The sequence below is a fragment of the Euprymna scolopes genome, chromosome 9 (genome assembly GCF_053919585.1).
Source record: "Euprymna scolopes isolate OS-2025 chromosome 9, ASM5391958v1, whole genome shotgun sequence".
NCBI lineage: Eukaryota > Metazoa > Mollusca > Cephalopoda > Sepiida > Sepiolidae > Euprymna > Euprymna scolopes.
The window spans coordinates 10,582,986-10,605,485 of record NC_136490.1 but is presented as its reverse complement, the minus strand read 5'-3'; the positions used below and the strand labels follow the sequence as shown (position 1 = coordinate 10,605,485).

General features: G+C 33.9%; 1 protein-coding gene across 16 annotated transcripts in view; it reads right to left on the bottom strand.

Annotated features, from left to right (window-relative positions):
* The window catches only part of LOC145284430 (lachesin-like), a 1,332,212-nt gene that overhangs the window by 118,749 nt on the left and 1,190,963 nt on the right, over positions 1-22,500 (bottom strand). For 12 of the 16 annotated variants that reach the window (XM_080133226.1, XM_080133228.1, XM_080133225.1 and 9 more), the window contains one exon: positions 17,489-17,671. The exons of 1 other annotated variant lie outside the window; for it this stretch is intronic. In XM_080133226.1, the coding sequence (XP_079989352.1) occupies positions 17,489-17,671 (183 nt within the window). The remainder of the gene's footprint in view (positions 1-17,488; positions 17,672-22,500) is intronic. 3 more of the 16 variants (XM_080133233.1, XM_080133237.1, XM_080133239.1) reach the window with 1 other exon arrangement.

Here is a 22,500-nt window from a genome sequence, read left to right as displayed (position 1 = left end):
CTGCCATGAAGACGTCTCGTTTAGAAGCCATTAAAGCTACGACCATCTACGTGATCCAAAAATAACCGTTTTGTAATTTTAGAAATTATTAGTTTGGCTCAGTATTTTAAAAATAAGTGATCGACAAAAATGCCGCTGCTTGTGTAGGGTAGTGATGTTTAAAACCAATACATTTCAGGTGAAACGGTTATGTACTTCGTGTCATGTCAAAATTAGTATAATTTCCAAAAAATACAGAAAATGGTCTGGTAGAAGTTGTGCTACATTTAGTTTTAACAAAGACATCAACTACAATTACGTTTCGACCTTTTGTGTTTTAAAATGTCGAAATGTAATTATTTATTCAAAGTAATTGATTTCAGTTAGCTCCCATGGATCTTAAGAACTCTTCGATATTAAAACATAAAACTCTTTAAATTGATAAACATGATGAATTTTTTTTTTTTTCTTAATTGTAATTATTTTTCTACTGGATCATTTTCGTAATTTATATTTATTTCGGCGTAACACGTAAGTATGCAATGTTTTCATCCGAAATGCGTTTGTTTAGACCATCACTATTCTACACAAGCACCAAAATGCTATACCATATTTAATCTGATGGTTAAAATCTAATATAAAAAAGGTTATATATCTGTTTGTCTGTCTGTCTTCATATTTTTAAAATTCAATCTCTTCCGAAACTAAAAGTCGCAGACCGGCGCTAGGAGCCTCAAATGATTGGATTTTTTATGGACTATTGTTTTATGAGTCTTTAGCCAGTTAAAATAGTTTTAAGGGGTAAAAAATTGGTCAAAATTTAAAGAATCGTTATACATTTTGTACATTCATCTTAGTTTATTTTTAATTAGTCCATTATGCGTGTCACGTTTGTACAGTGGTAACGTCACCAGCTTTGAATGTTACAGTTTTGCTTTCAGTTTCGATTCTAGCTGATGGAACCCAAGTATTTTTTTTTTCACTTTTGAAATCACGACTCTAAAATAATATATAAAAATCTGGACAAATTAAAATATATTTAAGCGTATTTTACGATCGGGAAAAGTCTACAATAAGATGAGGCTATTCAATCCATACGATTCTCCATGATACCAAATCTTTCTGAAGCTTGTCGGGCAGTCCAAGCCTCTTATAGTGATGCAGGCAAGCATTAGATAGAAATGAATCAGACAAAAATATTTTCCAAAAAAGTTTTTTTTTAAGCTGATGTTTTTAGTTTGCAATGAAGACCATGTGTAATTAGATGGTCTGTACGAGTGGAAATTGAAGACGGTAACATAGGTAAGTTTTGATTGATAGACTTCAATGGAGCCGACAGATATGTAGATTAATTTTTTAAACGTGGCTTTGTACCTCATTTAGTACTAACCAGGTTCAATACTGATTAACTTCCGGGATCTTATGGGATCAGCGTTGAGGTGATTATAGCTGTATATGTATACAATCATCTCAATAAAATTGTTTGTATGTGTATATATTATATACATGTATGTATGTATGTATGTATGTATGTATGTATGTATGTATAAACAACATTCATGTTTAAACTAATTAACTGATTATTATAAATTTCGAAGAACAGCTGCAAGGCATAAAGAGTCCAAATGTGGGCTATATTTGTTAGGTTACACACGTAGACCCAACACGTTGTAGCAGAGTGCGTCGCAAGGAACATAAGATAAGTAATAACTCAACTATTTTTTTTGTAACTTCATTTATTTCTGGATACTTTGCCGAATAAAATGTGATCCTGTTCCTTCTCTTTGATCTATCGAACGTCCTTCTCTCTATTTTATAGTCTTTTTCTTTTTTCTTACTGTGACATCATTTCGCACACGGCTCGGCATTTGCATATAGCCACCGTACACGTGCCCATGCTTTGTTACATATTATATGTTGGTATAATTTAGTTTTATGCAAAAGAGATAAAAAGAGAGTGGAACCTCTCAGGGAAAATTCAGATCTTCCTAATTTTTGTGAAATTTTTACACTAGGGCTTAAACATCAGTTAATAAAACGATATTTTCTACAATAAAAATCATATCATGGATTTTGAGCAAAATTGGAATAAGGCATAGTGCTTAGAATGATTGTCTCTAAAGTTTCATCATTGTAAGACGAGATAAAAGTGGTGAAAACTACTGTGAGACTTGTATTCTTCCAATATATATATGTATATATATATATATATATATATATATATATATATATATATATATATATAGAGAGAGAGAGGGAGAGAGAGAGAGAGAGAGAAAGAGATACTAGCCTGGGTGTCCGGCGTTGCCCGGGTGTTTGGAGGTGTGTGTTGAGTGAAAACAAAAGTGGTAGTAGGTAGGCAGGCAGGCTTGAACTTGCACCACAAAGGAGGAAAAGAACGTGAAAAAAGTGACTTCTTTGCTGTTGCGCCCATAGCCAAACCGAGTGACGAATGCTTAAATTAAGGCCAGTCAATCGAAAAAGGGCATGACTTTCGAAAATATTGTCGAAAAAAGCGACCCCTCCCTACAGAAAAGTGCCCAGTTGAGGGTGAAGAATTCATTTAGCCAATTTTTCGATATTAGTCGTCTGAAGGGTTGAGCTTCAAAACGATACCGATCTCGTGAAAATCCGTCGCCTCTGTCGAAAGTTTTAGGCAGACATACATACATACATTTAAACAGACAAGTGAGATTTATATTATAGATTATATTTATTTATACAAACAAGTATAAAAGCGACACTGCCATGAAGACGTCTCGTTTAGAAGCCATTAAAGCTACGACCATCTACGTGATCCAAAAATAACCGTTTTGTAATTTTAGAAATTATTAGTTTGGCTCAGTATTTTAAAAATAAGTGATCGACAAAAATGCCGCTGCTTGTGTAGGGTAGTGATGTTTAAAACCAATACATTTCAGGTGAAACGGTTATGTACTTCGTGTCATGTCAAAATTAGTATAATTTCCAAAAAATACAGAAAATGGTCTGGTAGAAGTTGTGCTACATTTAGTTTTAACAAAGACATCAACTACAATTACGTTTCGACCTTTTGTGTTTTAAAATGTCGAAATGTAATTATTTATTCAAAGTAATTGATTTCAGTTAGCTCCCATGGATCTTAAGAACTCTTCGATATTAAAACATAAAACTCTTTAAATTGATAAACATGATGAATTTTTTTTTTTTCTTAATTGTAATTATTTTTCTACTGGATCATTTTCGTAATTTATATTTATTTCGGCGTAACACGTAAGTATGCAATGTTTTCATCCGAAATGCGTTTGTTTAGACCATCACTATTCTACACAAGCACCAAAATGCTATACCATATTTAATCTGATGGTTAAAATCTAATATAAAAAAGGTTATATATCTGTTTGTCTGTCTGTCTTCATATTTTTAAAATTCAATCTCTTCCGAAACTAAAAGTCGCAGACCGGCGCTAGGAGCCTCAAATGATTGGATTTTTTATGGACTATTGTTTTATGAGTCTTTAGCCAGTTAAAATAGTTTTAAGGGGTAAAAAATTGGTCAAAATTTAAAGAATCGTTATACATTTTGTACATTCATCTTAGTTTATTTTTAATTAGTCCATTATGCGTGTCACGTTTGTACAGTGGTAACGTCACCAGCTTTGAATGTTACAGTTTTGCTTTCAGTTTCGATTCTAGCTGATGGAACCCAAGTATTTTTTTTTTCACTTTTGAAATCACGACTCTAAAATAATATATAAAAATCTGGACAAATTAAAATATATTTAAGCGTATTTTACGATCGGGAAAAGTCTACAATAAGATGAGGCTATTCAATCCATACGATTCTCCATGATACCAAATCTTTCTGAAGCTTGTCGGGCAGTCCAAGCCTCTTATAGTGATGCAGGCAAGCATTAGATAGAAATGAATCAGACAAAAATATTTTCCAAAAAAGTTTTTTTTTAAGCTGATTTTAAATGGAAACATTTTTGTAAAAACAACGGAATATTAAAAACTTTGAAAAGATGAATTTTGACTTTTGCTTTTTTTTTCAACTTGTGTTTGTTGGCGTCGTTCATTAGTTGGAATCGATCGTTTGGGTGTGGAAGCAAATTTGTCTTAATTTGGATGCTGACAAGATCAATTTTCAATCAGAGAGAAATTAATGATAATCAATAACTTTGATTGTATTGACATTTTTTGGCAATTATCGTACAACGAAGAATTCGTTTTTCAACATCTTTGAATACTCAATGTCTGAAGATGTTTTTTTTTTTATTTGTTCCATTTTTTTTCAGCAAATCAACATCGGGCATTTTCGTATTGGCAAATGCCACATTCACCTGTGAGAAGGTCTTTGATTTTTTTTATTGGTCATGGCACCAAATAGCATTTTGCACCATTGTGAACGACTTACAAAAATCTATCCATTGATAGGGAATCGCTGAAGAGAAAAAGAAGTAAATCAAAATATCTGACTTTCAAAAGAAAAACAAATGGATCTTTTAACAGACGTCTTCATTCAGCATCCTATTAAAATCAACGAACCAAGAGTCACGCCAAGAGTACCTCACCATTGCAACTTTTAGTTTCAGAAGAGATAGTTTGAAAATATGGAGACAGGCAGCCAGCCTTTTATACTTTCTGATCTTTTGTTTTTACTAGGATGTTACCACTTATCAATGTCCAAAGGCCATTCGAGGATAAAGTGTGAAATCTGTATCAGACAACACAGTAAGGATTGGTAATGGTCATTAGGCAGAATTTGAAAGCAGCTGGAGAATTTGTTTTCATTGGACTTTAAAACGACTGGGAAGCAGTCGCGCAGTACTGTGAAGCTTTGTTCATGGAAGTTTCTACTTTTAATTAGGTAGAGAGAGAGAAAAGAAACCTATCGACAATGGTTGTAGCTAGACGAGTGCCTATTGTGAATGCTTTATAGATTGAAGTTCAGTCAAGCAAGTGCCGTGAATATTTATGTATATGCATGCATCACTCCTAAAACTAACGTGGAAACAAACAATAACAGCAGAGACCAAATGGTGTTAGCATTGCAGATTTTAAATGTTCTTTTATATCAGTTGATTAACAAACAAGAAATTTATTAACACATTTTTACAGTTCAAAACTAACTAATAATTCAATGGTCAATCTATCTATCTCATTAAGCCTTATACTCAAGCGTTATATTGGACTTGATAAGTGGTGATTTATTAGTAAAAAAAAATTTTTTTAAAAAGAAAGAAAAACTGGTTGATCAAATTCTACCATAGCTTGGGCAAAATTTTCACTAATCTCCTTGGGAAAGCTAGGAACCCATTTACTTCACGCCAGCTACAAGTAAACTAGTTGAATAGAATTAATGGACACAGCATAGAAAAATTGCTGATATAAGCTACTCTCTCTCCTTATTCATTCAGCTTAGTCTTTCCTTCTCTTTTCTTTTCACTTCTTTCTTCTGGAATAGGACCTCACTAATAAAGTCAGTTGCTCTTAGCCATGAGATCCAGTTTTTACGTGAAGATGCGAACTCAACATTTTTCAACCAATGAAAATGATTCGTGCTGGTTTGAAATGCTTAAAATTACAAGCCTACAACAAGTTAACAAACCTTAAAAAATCAGTGACCTGATCAACGAAATTAGAGTTCTTTTGGTTGAGATCCGTGCCTCGACTCTCAGCAACAAGAAACGTCCATCCAAGAAACATCAACTGAAATTCCTTTAAGCATGACTGCTCTCTTTCACGTGACATCTCAACAACTAAGGTTCACACATACACAACATAATTTCGAAATGAATTTTTTTAATTTTGATCCAAGAACCTTAAATCTTTTAACATATATTTTACGTCTTTGTAAAATTGTTGATATATGTTCTATGCTTTGACTTTTCTTTCTTCTAGTCATAAAATTCTGTTAAATTTAGCACTTGTTGAACGGGGACTCATTCATACTATTTATAATTTTTTATCTTTCCGTTTCATTACTTGGATTAATATTAACAGTTCTCGGCACTTTTCAAAGATAATACTCTCATCAAAATACACTATATGAAACTAGAAGTAACACCATGAACTTTAGTCTCACGCCTCCATAGAGCAACAGCTAAAAAAAAATGAGAAAACATCAGTTAGTCCAACCGGATGTCCGTTCGTCAAAACGACGATAACCATCTAATCATCCAAGAGCGAGGATGGAGGACATATGCTTAATTGGGAAGCAAGAGTTACGCATTCACTAACCACTCCTCTCCTGGGTTCCTATTGCTTGCTTCTAGTAGCAAGAAGTTTATGATGACTGGAAACAATATCAAGATAAGTGGAGATCCCATACAGCATCCATATTACCAAATGATCGCCCATTTTATTACTGACCAAGCTCAACGAAGCTTAATCTTGGTGATCTAACGGGAACCGATGTGTCAACATGATTATGCTGTATATGAACCCAACTATGGCAACTGCAAATCACAGGATAATTTCTAAAAAGAATCATAAATAGCCGCCACCGTTATCAATATCTACTAAAAGAACATGGTAACAATGCAACAGGTCTACCATTTAACAGATCGACAAGACTTAAAAATTATTCAGAATTTGAAACTTTTGGAGAAATTCTATTTATTCTGCGATATGTTTTACTTTATTTTTTTGCCAATTTTCATCAGCGTTTTTATTGTAGAATAGATTAAAACTTGTGCAAATGTTGACTTTTTTTTTAACTTATCGAATCAAAATTACATTTTTTTTTTTCAATTTTTACAAATTAATTCATCTTATTATTTCTCAACTGTTGCAATGAATTTGAAGTTTTTAATCAAACGAGATAATTAAAACAAGCCGAGATTGGCGGACGAAATTTGGCCATTATTCATGACTTGAATAATCTGCAGTGATCCTATCAGTATCCTCCGTCGGCTACTCGGCATAGCCTCTCTTGTATCAGATTTGATTACAAGAAACTTGGAACATATTCAATAACAAAAAATTTTTTTTATTATTATTTTCAGTTCTCAATTCTAATAATACCCATCAACAGAGTTTCTTTCCAAAAACTTAGCATTGATGAAACACATTATTATGCTAGTACTTCCTTGCAAACTACAACATGGTAGTTTTCAAATTCAATAAGAACAAATATTTGTCCTCATAAGTAATAACATTTTAATCATTCCAGTTAGCATTTTCAATCTTCTCATAATATTCAGAAGAATAGGCGACTCGAAGTCGGCAGCAAACAGGTTCTGATAAAAAATTTGTATCATACTTGATTATTTTTTACATAAAATGATAAATAGAATGTTATTGTTCATTGTTTTGAATTTGTTTTTAGTATTATAAAATTATATTACTTTATGAAATATTGATTTCTTTATATTGTTTTTAGAAAATAATTTTTTTATCTGACTGTTTGCTGCGGACTTCGAGTCGCCTATTCTTCTGCATCATCTGATATTCTTCATCATTCAAGTGACAATCTGTCCTCAAATTAACTCTTACCCTCAGGTGGCTTTTTGCCTTAATAAGTGGTGGCTCTTCAGTAAAAATAAGTCAATTGAAGTAATTTACGGATTTTTTCTAAATGAGTCTAGCATTCAAGCTGATAAATTACTTTGATTCTGACTAGCCAATTTTCAGTTGTTATTGTTGTACAAGGTTATTGACAATAAACTAAAATATTCTGGTGCAATTTATTTTTAAAAAATACCTAATGTGCTTCAGCAGAGAGGTACTTGTGCAATTCATGGACCGTGTAGAAATAATTAGAAAGCCATTCTATACATGTGGATAGGGGTTTTGTTTACTATTTGGCACTTCAGTTAATTTAATAAACAAAAGATGCCGTGAAAATTGAACTTGAAAACCCTCTATAAAAAATAGCACAGTCCGTAAATTGTACAAGTACCAACTCTGAAATAAACAGAAAAACCAACTAAGGGGAATAACTCTTATTGGTTTAATCAAAGTTTGTGTTTCTTATTTGTTTAATTAGCTTAAATACAGAACTTAACAAATGGGTGTGGTTAAAGAACATAGAAACATTTGCAAAACAAATTTAAACATAATGGATCCCGAGCAACACCAGGTGTGGACAGCTAGTCTAGAATAAAATTATTTAGTCCTTTCAATGGTCATAATTGCAGCTTTGGTTTTTACAAATTTTAATAACATTGTGCAACACATTTTATGTTCCAATGTCTAATAACACTGTGCAACAAATTAACTAAAAAAAAGGTTCACACCACATAAAAAACCCTGTTTCTGTGTAAGAAAAGTATTCAGATACTAAATGTTAGATTAGACATCGTTTTCATGTGCTAGAAATCATGTTGTATTAGTATTATTAGTTATGAATTGTCTGTTTAAACAGCATTTCTCCTCCTAACTCTCTTGTGTTGAGTGTCATCCTTATATTCCAGCAATAGTATGTGAACATGCCAGGGGTCTATGTTCAGTTTCGCCATCACTGAAATATCCTGATTGAATCTCTTGCCATCACTAAGATTCTCCACAAAATTCTCGAAAGTGACAATTTTGCAAAACACTGTACATAATTCAACAAAAAAAGCCAGAAACTGATTTTCCATGTGGGTGCATAAAAATTACCATGGATGCGTTTTTATTTTTTAATTTTTAATTTTTGGTGACTGTGGATGACAATGAGAATGGAATATGATTTGAAATAGAAAAGATGCAAACAACCTGCCTTCCAATTCACGTGTGACATGAAGACAAACCGTGTTGACTTAGTGAGAACAGGACAGAAAGATATATTACCCCCCCCCCGGGTCAAATCATCTGCCTCAAAAATCGAAAGTTTCAGATGACTAATCACTTTGTTGCTGTATTTTTTTTTTTTCGTTTCTGATGAGATGCAAACAAACAAGAAGAAATGTTTCGCACATATTTGAAATACAAATTATATGAAACTGAGCAGAAGGTGGAGAACAGAAAAACAACAACAAAAATAGATTTAAAAAAAATGTTGTATTCAAGCCAAAATTCTGATGTAAGGGATTCTTGCATCTGGTGTAAACGGCCCAAACATTGCCGGTAAATATTGGATGTAAACAGAACAAAGGTTGAGGAGCAAGACAAGCCTTGCAGCTATTCAACCACATATAGTAATTCGTTTTTTTGTTTGGTTTTTCAAACATACCGATACCCGCATATGGAAGAAAACACCCAGAGATTTATAGATAATGTGAAAAATACCTCAGGATATGGGTTGGCTCTGATGAAGAGTAGCCAATCATTCATTTAAAATCATCATTTGCGAGATTAGTTAGATGTCTCTACACAAAAATATGCACATCCTGTTTTCCCATATGCACTCACACACACACACACATTAGTTGCTCATAATTATAGCATGTTTTTCTCTCAAAATTGTCAATTGTGTATACCTTCCCTTATAGCTGTTGGGCATTTCTAAATGCTATAGAGAGATTTTGTCTATACGACTGTTTGTCAGTCTTTTGTTTTTACTATATTTTTTCACTCTAAACAAGAAAGTGCCACTAAGGAGTAAGGCGCTACTATTTGGAACCAGATTTGCAAAGATACTATGTAGGGAGTTGAGCAGCGAGATTTCTATTCACATTACGCATTAATTTCAGCCTGCCAGTACAGTCAGGGAAGCAGGAGCCTGGGAGGAAATCCCAAAGTCTAGCAGTTTAAGGGAAGAAGCTATCTGAGTAGAAGGCTTTACAGCATCTAGGGATTTCTACAGGTAGGGGTGGGATTATGTTGCTTGTCTGGTTTATCAAGGGGATTTATATCGAGGGGGTACTACTGCTTTGAGTTCATTCAAGTACATTCCATTAAAGTACTTGTAAAATGGGCCTAGGGATGCCACATTTAAGCGATGGAATTTGGGAGACAGTAAAGGACCAATTAGGTTGGCGATTCTCTTTTAACCCTATCAGAATATTAGCGGCAGATGCACTAGCCCAGATATGACAACAATATTTCATGTATGACTAATAGTGGCTTTATAGAGATACAGAATACTTTCAGGGGTGAGTAATCTTCTAGCATAGTAGAAAGAACCCAACTTTATTCGCAGCAGCCAGGGAGTCAGAGGGAAGTATGTTCAGGTAGCATATCATTAGCCATGACAATTAGTGGTTGAGAAGGAAATAAACTATATAATAATAGAAAACTGCCCATGGAACGATCTTCCATTTCCCTGCTTTCCAGCTGAATACAATATGGTCGTCTTCAAGTCCAACATAAACAAGTTCTTGATGGGCCGTTCCCTTTAGTAATCCAATTTTCCAAATTTCCACTACTGACAATTACTACAATATTGTCCCATTGAATATTATACTTCACCCTTATTCTCGAGTGGTCTCCGGGCCTTGATAAATGGTGACTCCTTTGAACATACATTACCATCCAGTTTCGGCCTCATTCCACTACAGATTGGAGGTATTTCTCTAGAGTCTTAGTCTCTAGATATGTATTCATTTGTTTTCCCCTCGAGTCTGTTATAAAGCCTAGTGTCATCATCAAATAAACCCATCTCAGAGACAATTTTATCAGGAAGGTCGTTTATGAATATCAGGAATAATAATTGTCTGAGGATTAACTCCTGTGGTACACCTGCATTTATATCATGTTGTATGTATGGCCATCAAAGACAACCTGGATTTTTTCTTTTTTCTAAGAAGGATGTGTTTGTGTTAAGTAAGCATCCAGTGATATCATTCGATTTAATTTTGATAAGAAAATCATCATGCCAAATCTTGTCAAAGGCCTTAGATATATCTAGGGTTACTGACCTAGCCCCCCCCCCGCCTTATCTCGTACGTGATATATATGTCCAGAGATTACAGTTAGTAGAAAGGGCTTGCCTTAATCCATACTGATGGACAAAAAAGTGTATTATTCATGAGGTGGTGAACTAATGGTTGGTTGATTAAGGACTGAAGATTTGGCAAAGAGAGGAAGGAGGATAATAGGACGATAATTTAGTGGGTCAGTTCTCTTACTAGAATTTTTCAAAACTGTTATAACATAAGCAATTTTCCAGCAATCTGCAAGAGTCGGTAAGTGTAATGTCATCAACAATTCGTCACCATTTTGCTTAAAACCGAACTCCCGTTGTTAAATGTGAATATTTAACACATCACTCAATAAATCCTGGGTCTGACTTATAAGACTACTTTTAGGCAAAATTTTAATTTATTCCTCGGCATAGTGTTTATCTCAATACATGCGACTGGGGACCAGGTGTGAATTTCATACTCCATGGAACTTCCTCCTTCGGAGGAAGCTGGTTAAATCCAAACAAGTTAGAGTCATTTCACACAGTCACACACATAGTGTATATCTAGGATGATACACTTATTCCAAAGTTTTTCTCACGATTCATCGCATTTTTTAATAGAACAATATTTCTTTGGATTTAAAATAAGTCCCAGTTTTTGATATCAATTCTTCATTGACTGGATAACTGCACAGACTGGTGACCTGGATGTTCCAAGTTAAAATCCAGTTTGTGCCAAAAAATCACATAGCCCCTGCCATAACTACGCGGTGTCTTTCTGGAAAGAATTCTGACTAGAAAAATATCGGGGAAACCAATGCTAACAATAGAATCACTTCATTCATATGATATAATGATTGGAGGTGAATCTCATTTGTGATGCATTATTTTAAGGCCACATCTGAAGAATAAAGGTTTTGCTAAAGCAATTTGAAATACAATTTATGTAGTTTCAAAATGGAATTATCACATAATTCACAGATCCAATGGACGCATCTTATTTTAAATAATGCTCCAGTCCCCTCGTCTCTTAAAGAGGCTCTGTCTGTCAGTCTCTATTGACTTGCCCCTAACATGTGAAACACAAGGTCAGTTTTGAATGTGAGAAATTTAACTTGAGACAAAAATTAAAATTGTCTTATTTTATAAAGTTAGTTTAATCATGGAGTTTTTTGGTGGTTTTGTTTTACTAGGTATCAACCTTTTTCGGGTTATTTAATGTCGAATCCAGTGATTTTGGCAAAATGTTTTATACTTCACGTTCTTTATATTTTCAAATATTTATTCAAGGTGTTTGGTTTGGTTTGGTTCTTTTGTACAACAAAATTGTTTGGGGGTTTTACTTTTCAAACATAATTGAGTTTTGGAAATAGAAAGGAAAAAAAAGACAACATTAATGTTTGGTGCATTTTTAGTCAGGAAGCCAGATATGGTTGTACCAGATATCCTTACAGGTATTACTACTCCTGGTCAAAATGTACCTGAGAGCAATGGTAATTAAAAAGTAACTCTATATTCTCAAATTGATCTTCACCATTGCATGTCTTAAGATTATACCCAGAACTTGTTGTAGAAGATTTCTCTTTCACTGACCATAAAGATAAAGTATCGTATTAGAACATATACTAAACTTTACCCCTTAGCCAAAAGGACATGTAAACCAAATATATACGTTATTTTAAAAAGGTAGTTTACGAAGACAAAAACGTGAATCTGAAAATTAACTTGCGAAGAGAAGTTGTTTAAAAAACAAAATTATAGTAAATATGAAAGTATTGCAGGAGATTTTGTGAAAAATCATGTAAGAGAAGAAAAACGAACAAGAAAAATATGAAAATAAGGAATAAAAAAAACCACAAACAATGGAGTTATTCTTCTCTGCTTCAACTGAATATTTTGATTCTAAACTATTTAGAAAAGATGGTGTTGTTCTCTGATGTTTCTATATAGTAAAACACTGTTGACAATGTCATTTTTATTACCGAGAGCATACTTTCTTAGAGCTTAAATCGTTCAGCCAACCTCTACGATCTATTATATGAATACAAGTTTCTATTTATGTCTTTGAGTCCAACTAAAACTCTGAAACTACCAGAGATACAACTCTTACATAACCTGATTCAGTATTATCCCAAGCTGGTTAGGGTAAAGAAAATTTTTATTCACTTGGAGTCATAAAGGGCAACATTGTGTGTGTATGTGTGTATATGATAGAGGGAGGTATACAAAATATATTTTCATTTTTACTGGTGAATGTTTGATAAAAAAAATGAAACTGGGCCAAGCAGTCAGTCAGTTGCTGATAACTATCATTTTGATTTTATTCATTTTCTTCTATATTGAACGAATTTTCAGAAAGAGAAAAAAAAAAATTTTTTTAATTAAAAAAATGATTGTACAGTTTTTAATTTTTATTTCACTATTTTTACCCGGGCATTGCCAGGCAGACAATCATCTAAAAGAACCATATGATTGCACAACGGCAGTGAATTGGACCCAAGAAATTTGGGCAAAGAATGAAAGTTTATTATATAAGATTTGGGAGGAGAGACATGCACACTACATATCATGAAATTTGGATAAAAATGTGAATATTATGACAATAAATGTGTAGTAGATTAAAAATTACATACCGAAAATGAATTGGAAAGAAATGTACATTTAAATGATGGACTCTGAACGGAAATTGACATTAAGAAAATATATCTATCTACATATCTATAAACGTGAGAATGTGTGTGTGTGTGTGTGTGTGTGTGTGAGGACACTTCTCAATCTATATACTCAACGAATTTTTTAATCTACAGACTTTAAATTTGGTATATAGGTTATTCAGACAAGTGAATAACTTTGTAATCGGTTTTCATCCGGAAAAAAGGCTGCTAAGGGGTCAAAATTAAGAAATTAGTACATAGGAGTCATCGGATATTTATCTGTTTATCAACTGTTTCATGAATATGTATGCATAAATAGTTTACATGACAGCTTCCTTATGTTAAGAATAAGTTTTAAAAACCCTTTTTAAAGATCGTATGAAGCTAGCCTAATAGTTATTGTACTTAAGTTACTGTCTTTAGGTTTTATTTCGATATCATCCGGAGTATTTTTTCTTTACAAGCAGTGAACTATTTAGAAAAAAACATAATACTCGCATGCACAAGTCTCAGTTTCTGTATGAATTAAAATATAATGTTTATGCATATTTTACGACCGGGCAACGCCGGACAGGCTGATAGTAAAGTATAATTCCATTGTAAACATTATTGAAAATCAATTTATATTATTTTTATAACAACCAACAATAATATTTAGTAATCTAAGATGAAAGTGAAGAGGAGACGAAAAGTAAATAATGATTGGCAAGCAGATTCAAAAGATTTTAAAAAATCAAATCACCCAACAATTCATAGAATAAAAACTTTATAATAAAAAAACATAATTAAACAAGACATGAAAACATGCGAACTAAAAATAAAAATTAAAAATACGAGATGAACATTTCTGACACAATTATAACAAATATATCATGTAAGAAAAATATTAGCAAAAATAAATATAGAAATGAGGAATCACAAATGGTGACTGACAAGTAAATAATAAAATTATTTAATCAATTCTAAGCACATTTAATTTAATTTAAAACAGGAATATCGATAAAGTAAATATTGGAAATCGATAAACCTTATAAGAAACAAAATGGAAAAATGTAATTATGTACAATACTTCTTCAGAAATACAATTAAAAATATAAATAAAAACAAAAGGCAAGTTTTAGAAAAAGACAGTATAATTTAACAAAAAACTATAAAGAATTAACATAAATATATAAAAACAATGAGATTATTAAATAAATACGAATTTTATTTAATGAAAAAAAAAGTGTCCTAGTAATCACATAATAAATATGAGAACAGAAAGGGAATAAGAAGAAAAACATGAATCAATCGACAGGACGTTTCAAAAACCGTTTACAAACATGAATACTTCTAGTTTTATATTTGTGTTATGATTAAAACAAGACAAAAAGCGAAATTTTATGGAAATGTTGCTGAGAATGCAAGAGAAGTTGGAAAAAGTGAATTGGAGTTCAGCCTTATTTTGGGTGACCTACGAGATGTCGGCGCCTCCCTTTGGTGACCTTCGAGATATCGGCACTTCTTATAGTTACCTTCGAGATATCGGCACTTCTTATAGTTACCTTCGAGATATCGGCACTTCTTATAGTTACCTTCGAGATATCGGCACTTCTTATAGTTACCTTCGAGATATCGGCACTTCTTATAGTTACCTTCGAGATATCGGCACTTCTTATAGTTACCTTCGAGATATCGGCACTTCTTATAGTTACCTTCGAGATATCGGCACTTCTTATAGTTACCTTCGAGATATCGGCACTTCTTATAGTTACCTTCGAGATATCGGCACTTCTTATAGTTACCTTCGAGATATCGGCACTTCTTATAGTTACCTTCGAGATATCGGCACTTCTTATAGTTACCTTCGAGATATCGGCACTTCTTATAGTTACCTTCGAGATATCGGCACTTCTTATAGTTACCTTCGAGATATCGGCACTTCTTATAGTTACCTTCGAGATATCGGCACTTCTTATAGTTACCTTCGAGATATCGGCACTTCTTATAGTTACCTTCGAGATATCGGCACTTCTTATAGTTACCTTCGAGATATCGGCACTTCTTATAGTTACCTTCGAGATATCGGCACTTCTTATAGTTACCTTCGAGATATCGGCACTTCTTATAGTTACCTTCGAGATATCGACACTTCTTATAGTTACCTTCGAGATATCGGCACTTCTTATAGCTACCTTCGAGATATCGACACTTCTTATAGTTACCTTCGAGATATCGGCACTTCTTATAGCTACCTTCGAGATATCGACACTTCTTATAGTTACCTTCGAGATATCGACACTTCTTTTTGTGACCTTCAAGTTATAAACACTACTTTTATATCTCAGAAAATATGAACACTTTTTCTTTTTAATGTTGAATGTCAAACACACAGAACATATGTACAATTTATTTTTAAAAAATCCCATTAGCTTCGGTGCATTTTAGAACTTAAAAAGTAAAGAATTATTTAATATACCTGCAAGTTGGATTTTTAAAGAGGGTAAAAATTCTTGTTTTCTGCACAAGAAACAGCAGGATTTTGGAACAAAAAAAAATCACCTGAAACCTACAGCAAGCTACTTAGCACATTTAATCTTGTTTATAAGAATCTTACATGTCATGCACTTACAAGGATTTTTAGGATTAGAACAACTAACATTTCCAACAAAAGGAAGCAACCACTTACTTGATTTATGATATGAGAGACTATGTTGAAGAAAATTAGGCAGATGAATTTGGCACAGAGGTAAAATACACTCTAGATACTTTGCCAGATTGAATGTTTTTTCTGATGTGGGTTTTTAAACTACCCGTTTAATAGTACACAATAATAAATGATATTGGAATTGCTATGCAGGGCCAGCAAAATTCAATATAAGTTACTTTTGTGCCGTCTGTTAAATGACAAATCAACCCTATTATTACTTATTGTAAACATAGCCCTTCAAACACGCTTAACTTGATGCTTGCATACATTCGGTATTTAATGGTCACGATTTCATTTTCATAGTTTAAAATGAATACAAGCGCTTCATTTACTAAGAAATAGTTTTGCTTTATTCTGAACGTTTTATAACACTTAAAAACATTTTATCGATTTGAAGAGTAGAAAAAAACACCAAATGCATCTGCATGGTAGTTGTAACCAAGTTTCACATTTATTTGACCTCCAAAAATTGACATGAAACTTGGTTTACTTTTTTATATACCTTCAAAAGAAATACTTGGGAAGAAAAGAATTAATTTTTGATTTTTATTCTTTTTCTAAATAAAAGAAATATTCTGCAATGATTTTATTAAATGACTTCAATTAGTTGCGTGTCGGATAATGTTAACCGCATCACCACCTTCTGTCAAGTTCACTTGTGGTCTTGGTCTCTAGAAATAAAGTGAACACCAAAGAAAGGATCTAGCAAGCCCTTGTCCACACCATTTTCTTATTTATGGCTGTGAAACTTGGCCTATACGGGTAAGTGACCTACATAAACTAGAGATATTCGACTATCACTACTTATACCACATCATCCATGTCCGCTACCAACAGTTTATCCCCAACAGTACAATTTGCACTCATTGCAAGATTCACTTCCCCCAAAAATCTCTCCTTGCCAAATGCCTTTATTGGTTCAGCATGCTCTTTGTTGACACCCAGATGAATTAATCCATAGATTAATTGACCAAACAACACCACAAGACCAGTAGAAACGTTGTGATGATCAACTCAAAACCTGACTCAGGACAGTGAATCAGGATCCTGCACTGATTCTGGACTCTCACCCTTGCAGGGTCTATCGCTGGAACTGTGAATGGCTTGTATTCATAACAGAAGCAGACTTGGATTGCTGTGCTTAGTAAGCTAGTGTTCAGTACATGGTGAATTTGTTGGAAAGAGCCAGCCAGGGGTGAATGCCACAACCATGACCATGATTGTAAGTGTGAAATGTCAGTTGTAAATAAATAAAATTGCAGTATTTTATCTGTAGCTGAGTTATGGGTTCATATATTTTGCAAAGATATGTGAATAAATACACACAAAAAACAATGGGACAGAAATACAATGAAAGATTGTATACATTTTTTGTAACGTCCTGTCAATGAAATAAAAGAAATTGTTTACTTACAGAAAACCGTAACTTTAATTACATGGTTGACTGCGTTGGCAACGCCGTTGTCCGCAACACACTCATACATGTCATTACAGTAACGGGAAATGTTGTGGATCATCAAGACCTCCCCAGTCATTCCTATTCCTGGAACACAACATAGAACACATGTATTCAGGCCGTCTCCAGTCATGCCTACCCCTGGAACACAACATAGAACACGAGTTTAAAAATGGACCACAGGAACACAAAGCAGGATTAAGAGAGTCAGCAGGGAAGAGAACAAGAAAAACCGTTTAAGAGAAGAAAAAAATTACAAAAATAAAAATATTGAATTGACGTTTAATGGGTCGTTTGAAAAGGTTTAATTGTGACATTGGTCGTTTTAACCCTTTAAATGTTTTATAGGGCAGCTGTCAAATTACGCAAGGAGTACTTCCTACTTTATAGACATGAGGAGAGAGAATGATGTTGAATATGTGCATGAAGAATTGAAAACAGGAGTTTGTTACATGCATAGGTCTTGGGATAAACATTTAGTGACATTTATCTATTGTAATATATTTATATGGAATAATCACGTTGACACACTAGTGCCAGTTAGATCACAAAGGTTGAGCAATGTTAAGGCCAGTCAGTACTAAAATGGATGGACATTTGGTAATAGCAGGTGCTGTATGTGCTTTGAAGTCGGGAGATGGATGGCCACCGCCAGGCTATTTTTGCTAGAGACATGCTGCATCAGATAATGCAGTGCCCCCACGACCTCGGAGGTTCAGAGGATTCATCAGTCATCCGTTAGTCGAGTGTAATAAAGTATTGCTACAATATAGACCGTCAATAGAAGGAGTACAAATATTCATCTCCCAAAGATCTGGGCGTTCACAGCTTGTCAGATCAAAAGGATGAAAAGAGAAGAATCTTTTATGGACATCTTTGCACTTGGAGCATTTCTGAGAGAGAGAGAGAGAGAGAGAGAGAGAGAGAGAGAGAGAGAGAGAGATGTGCTCAGCGCTACATTACTCAGAGCTAAGCATGGAAGATTTAAACGTTACTATTTCGTTTCTGAAGTTTTTAGATGAAGATAGGTTATTCATATTATTTGAATTTATCAGACTAATGTTCTCATCTTCCTGCAACGACCCATGGTGCAATGGTTAGTGTACATGGAAAAATCAATTGTAAAGGTGATATTCTCCTGGAGATTGAAAGTTAAATTCTCGGTGTGGATGACGGAAAAATACAATTGCGAATTATTTAAGACTTCTATTCACTCATGGCTGACGGAACAAGAGTGTGCTACCCCTGTAAAGTAAATAAAGGGTTCTGTTCGAAATTTTGTCCAAATTCTTGAGTTTGGCAGAAACATTCTCGAGTTTGACAAGATACATTTGAAGAAGGTCGGAGGTTACATCGACCAAAACGTTATGAAAATAACACTCAAGATAAGAACAGTTGTCCAATAAATCAAAATTTGCCCACTGCAGTCTAAGTAGATTTCATATTAGGATTAAGTGATGAATTCACCTGTGGCGTAAGCATCTAATTAATACCTTATGTGTTCACCTTACGGTAAGCAATCTTTTTAATAAATTACAGCTCTGGTACTTGATTGCAGACATAGAAGAATGATTAGCTGTTTTTGGTTTCTGTATATTACTAGATTTCAATATCTAGTGTTATATTTAATATAAATTGCTCCAGACAAGGCATGAAACCAATTGATATTAGAAGCGATAATATAACAATAAATGTTATACAGATAAATTCCAATCCAGAAAACAATTATTTTATCCTTTTTTAGAATGTAAGGACTAACAGGACAAAATGAGGAAAGTATGTTATGAAGCTGCCAAAAGGTACATCTAACGTCCACTTTCTACTTTCCATAGAATTCTCATATGTTGCAAATGGCTTGTAAATTCATTCGTTTTGCATGTAAACAAATAGTCTGTAAAATATAGTTTATATTTAACTCATAGATGGAACGCTTACATATACTACCAGGCTAGTTAAGAGTGGATCTGTGATTAATAATAAATAAAAAGTACTCCATATTCTTCTCTCAAAGTGGAACCTCACCACCCTGGAAAGGATTTTGGCTTGGTTTTGTTTTATAGCATATTCAACCATTTGAGAGTTAAGTAATCAAGTAATTTTGGAAAAAGTTTTCAAGCTTCAAGTTCTTTATACCTACAAATATTTAATCAAGTGTTTTTTTTTTGTCGTTTTGTATAGGAAAATTGTTTTTGTTTTTGACCTAGCAGAACATGATTTAGTTTTGCAAAAAGAAAATTAAAAACAGTAACATCAATGTTCAGTGCATTTTAGGCCAGGAAAACATTATCTTTAGACAGCTTGATCTGGTAGTACCAGCAGACAACCAAATATAATGCTTGTCAAGAATGTTTTTCTATGTCGACATGATTTGTGGCATGCTAAACTACTATTTGAATTTAACATGAACAAGCTCATTTTCTTAACTTTCATCGAATTCGTAATACCGAGACTAAAGCTACTTGCAGGATTGCCAGCAACCACAGTAAAAGAGTAATAAAGAATGCAAGAGAATTGTATGTTTAGTCCGTCAAGTCCAAAGTAACTGAGAAGTGGCTTGGTTCCCACCAGTTTTGGCAAATAGCAAATAGGGTCTTGAACAGAAGCTTCCTTTTTAGGGTAATTGCTCTTGACATATCAAAGGCCTTTGATAGAGTGTGGCATGAAGGTCTACTCCATAAGATCTTCAGTTATAGTATAGCTAGAAATGTCTTCTCAATTATTAAATCATTTCTCTCTGATAGGTTCATAAGAGTTGATACGCAGAAATCAGAAGCTCACAGTATTAATGCTGAAGTTCCTCAGAGTCCATCCTGGGCCCAACTCTCTCCCTGATCTATATCAAAGATCTCCCAATTCACATCCAAATATCATTTGTAGACATTTATGCTGACGACACTACCATCTATGGCAACACTTCAAAGGCTGTAAATGACCAAGTTCTATCTGATTCTCTCTCCTCTGATCTTGATCACGTAGTGTAATGGGAAAAGAGGTGGCTGGTTAATTTTAATGCATCTAAAATAAAGCTTCTATCTTTACATCAGCAACACGCTGATCCCGATTTGGCATCAATTGAAATGAATGGCTCTTGTCTTGGGGAGGCTCCATGTTTTGATAGGCTTCTGGGTCTGACCTTTACTCCTGATTTTAAATGGAATACATACATCAAGTTTGTGGCCAAGGTCATGGGAAAATGGTGAGATCATTCTATCACTCCAGTAGATATCTCACTGCTGATGCAATTCTCAATCTGTATAAGAGCCAAGTACTTCCAAGGATGCAGTACTGTTGCCACATCTGGGCAGAAGCTGCTTGAAAACCTTATCCTGCCTTTAGAGTGCTCAAAATAAACTTTATAGCCTAGTGGGGATGCCCCTTTCTCTTCCCTGCAACCTCTTTCCCACAAAAGAGGCATCGTAAGCCTGTCTTTGCTTTATCTTTATTTTCATGGCAAGTAATCATCTGAGCTCCAATCTTTGGTTGCCCCCCCTTTGCCTGACTTTCACGAAAAATACTCCTCTAGCTGAAGCCACTATCAATAATTTCTCCCACTCTTTATTTGTGTCTAAACCTAAATGGACATTCCATGAACAAAGCTTCTTTCTTAGAACTGCACGCCCGTGTAACTCTCTTCCGGTCCTGATTTCCAACTGACTAAAATACGATCATCTTCAAGTCCAACATGAACAAGTTTTTGATGAGTTATCCCCTTAATTCGATTCACCAACTTTCCACTACTAACGATTTCTATGATATTGTCGCATAAATACTGGACACTCATTAACGCTTATCCTCGAGTGGCTTCCGTGCTTTGATCAGTAGTGACTCCTTAGTAATTTTTTTTTTACATCCTGCCTTGATAGAGTTCAAAATAAACTTTGTAGCCTCATAGGAGATGTCCTTTTTTTCTTCCCTACAACCTCTTTCTCACAGAAGAGATGTAGCAAGTTTGTCTTTGCTTTATCGTTATTTTCATGGTAAGTGCTCGACTGAGCCTCAATCTATGGTCTCACCTCGCCAAACTTTCCCAAGAAACACTTATCTAGCTGAAAACACTATCAATAATTCCCTCCACTCTTTATCTGTGCCTAAACCTAAACGTAGATTCCATGAATAAAGCTTCTTTCTTAGAACTGCACGCCCGTGGAACTGTCTTCCGTTTTCCTGCTTTCCAACTGACTAAAATATGGTTGTCTTCAGGTCCATCGTAAACAAGTTCTTGATAAGCCGTACCCTTTAAGTATACAAATTTACTGAATATCCATTACTGACAATTACTATATTGTCCAATTGACTACTGTATACTTTTTAACCCTTATCCTCTAGTGGCCCCTGGGCCTTGATAAGTGGTGATACTTATGTAAAAAAAATTCATAAAACTACTTGCAAAGAAATGTATAGTGAAAGTGATGTAAAGAATTTTCTTCAAAATTCAAATGCAACAATTTCACATTAGAGAATGCAACAATTGCACATTAGAAAATGCGAGTCACTCTGAAAGTCTTTAGAGTCTAAAGATGAAATGTTGAAGGTAAATATTTAAGCTTAGCCCAAAAACGATGGCAAGAGAGCTTGCAGAGATGTTGGAACGTACATTGAATTTAAAAGTGAATGCAATGCAAATATATTCTTTGAATTGATTTTCATCCTTGAAAAAAACCCAGAACTTTTAAGACAACCCAATATTTTGAAATTAAAGAATTGTAGCCTAAGATCGATAAAACTATGGAAAATCTCCAATTTTCTTTTCAGGTTAAAAATATCTTCAACTGTTTGCCCATCAAAGTAGATTTATCTCAGATTTACATATGCCCGTTTAGAGAAAGCACAGCAATTAATGTTTACGTTTTTACTTTCTGTTTTCAATTATATGTTAAGCATTAATAAGTATTAGCCACTCAAACGAATTCGCATTAACAAATGAAGTAGCATAATACTTGATACACTGTCAGAAATAAATTCCAAAATCA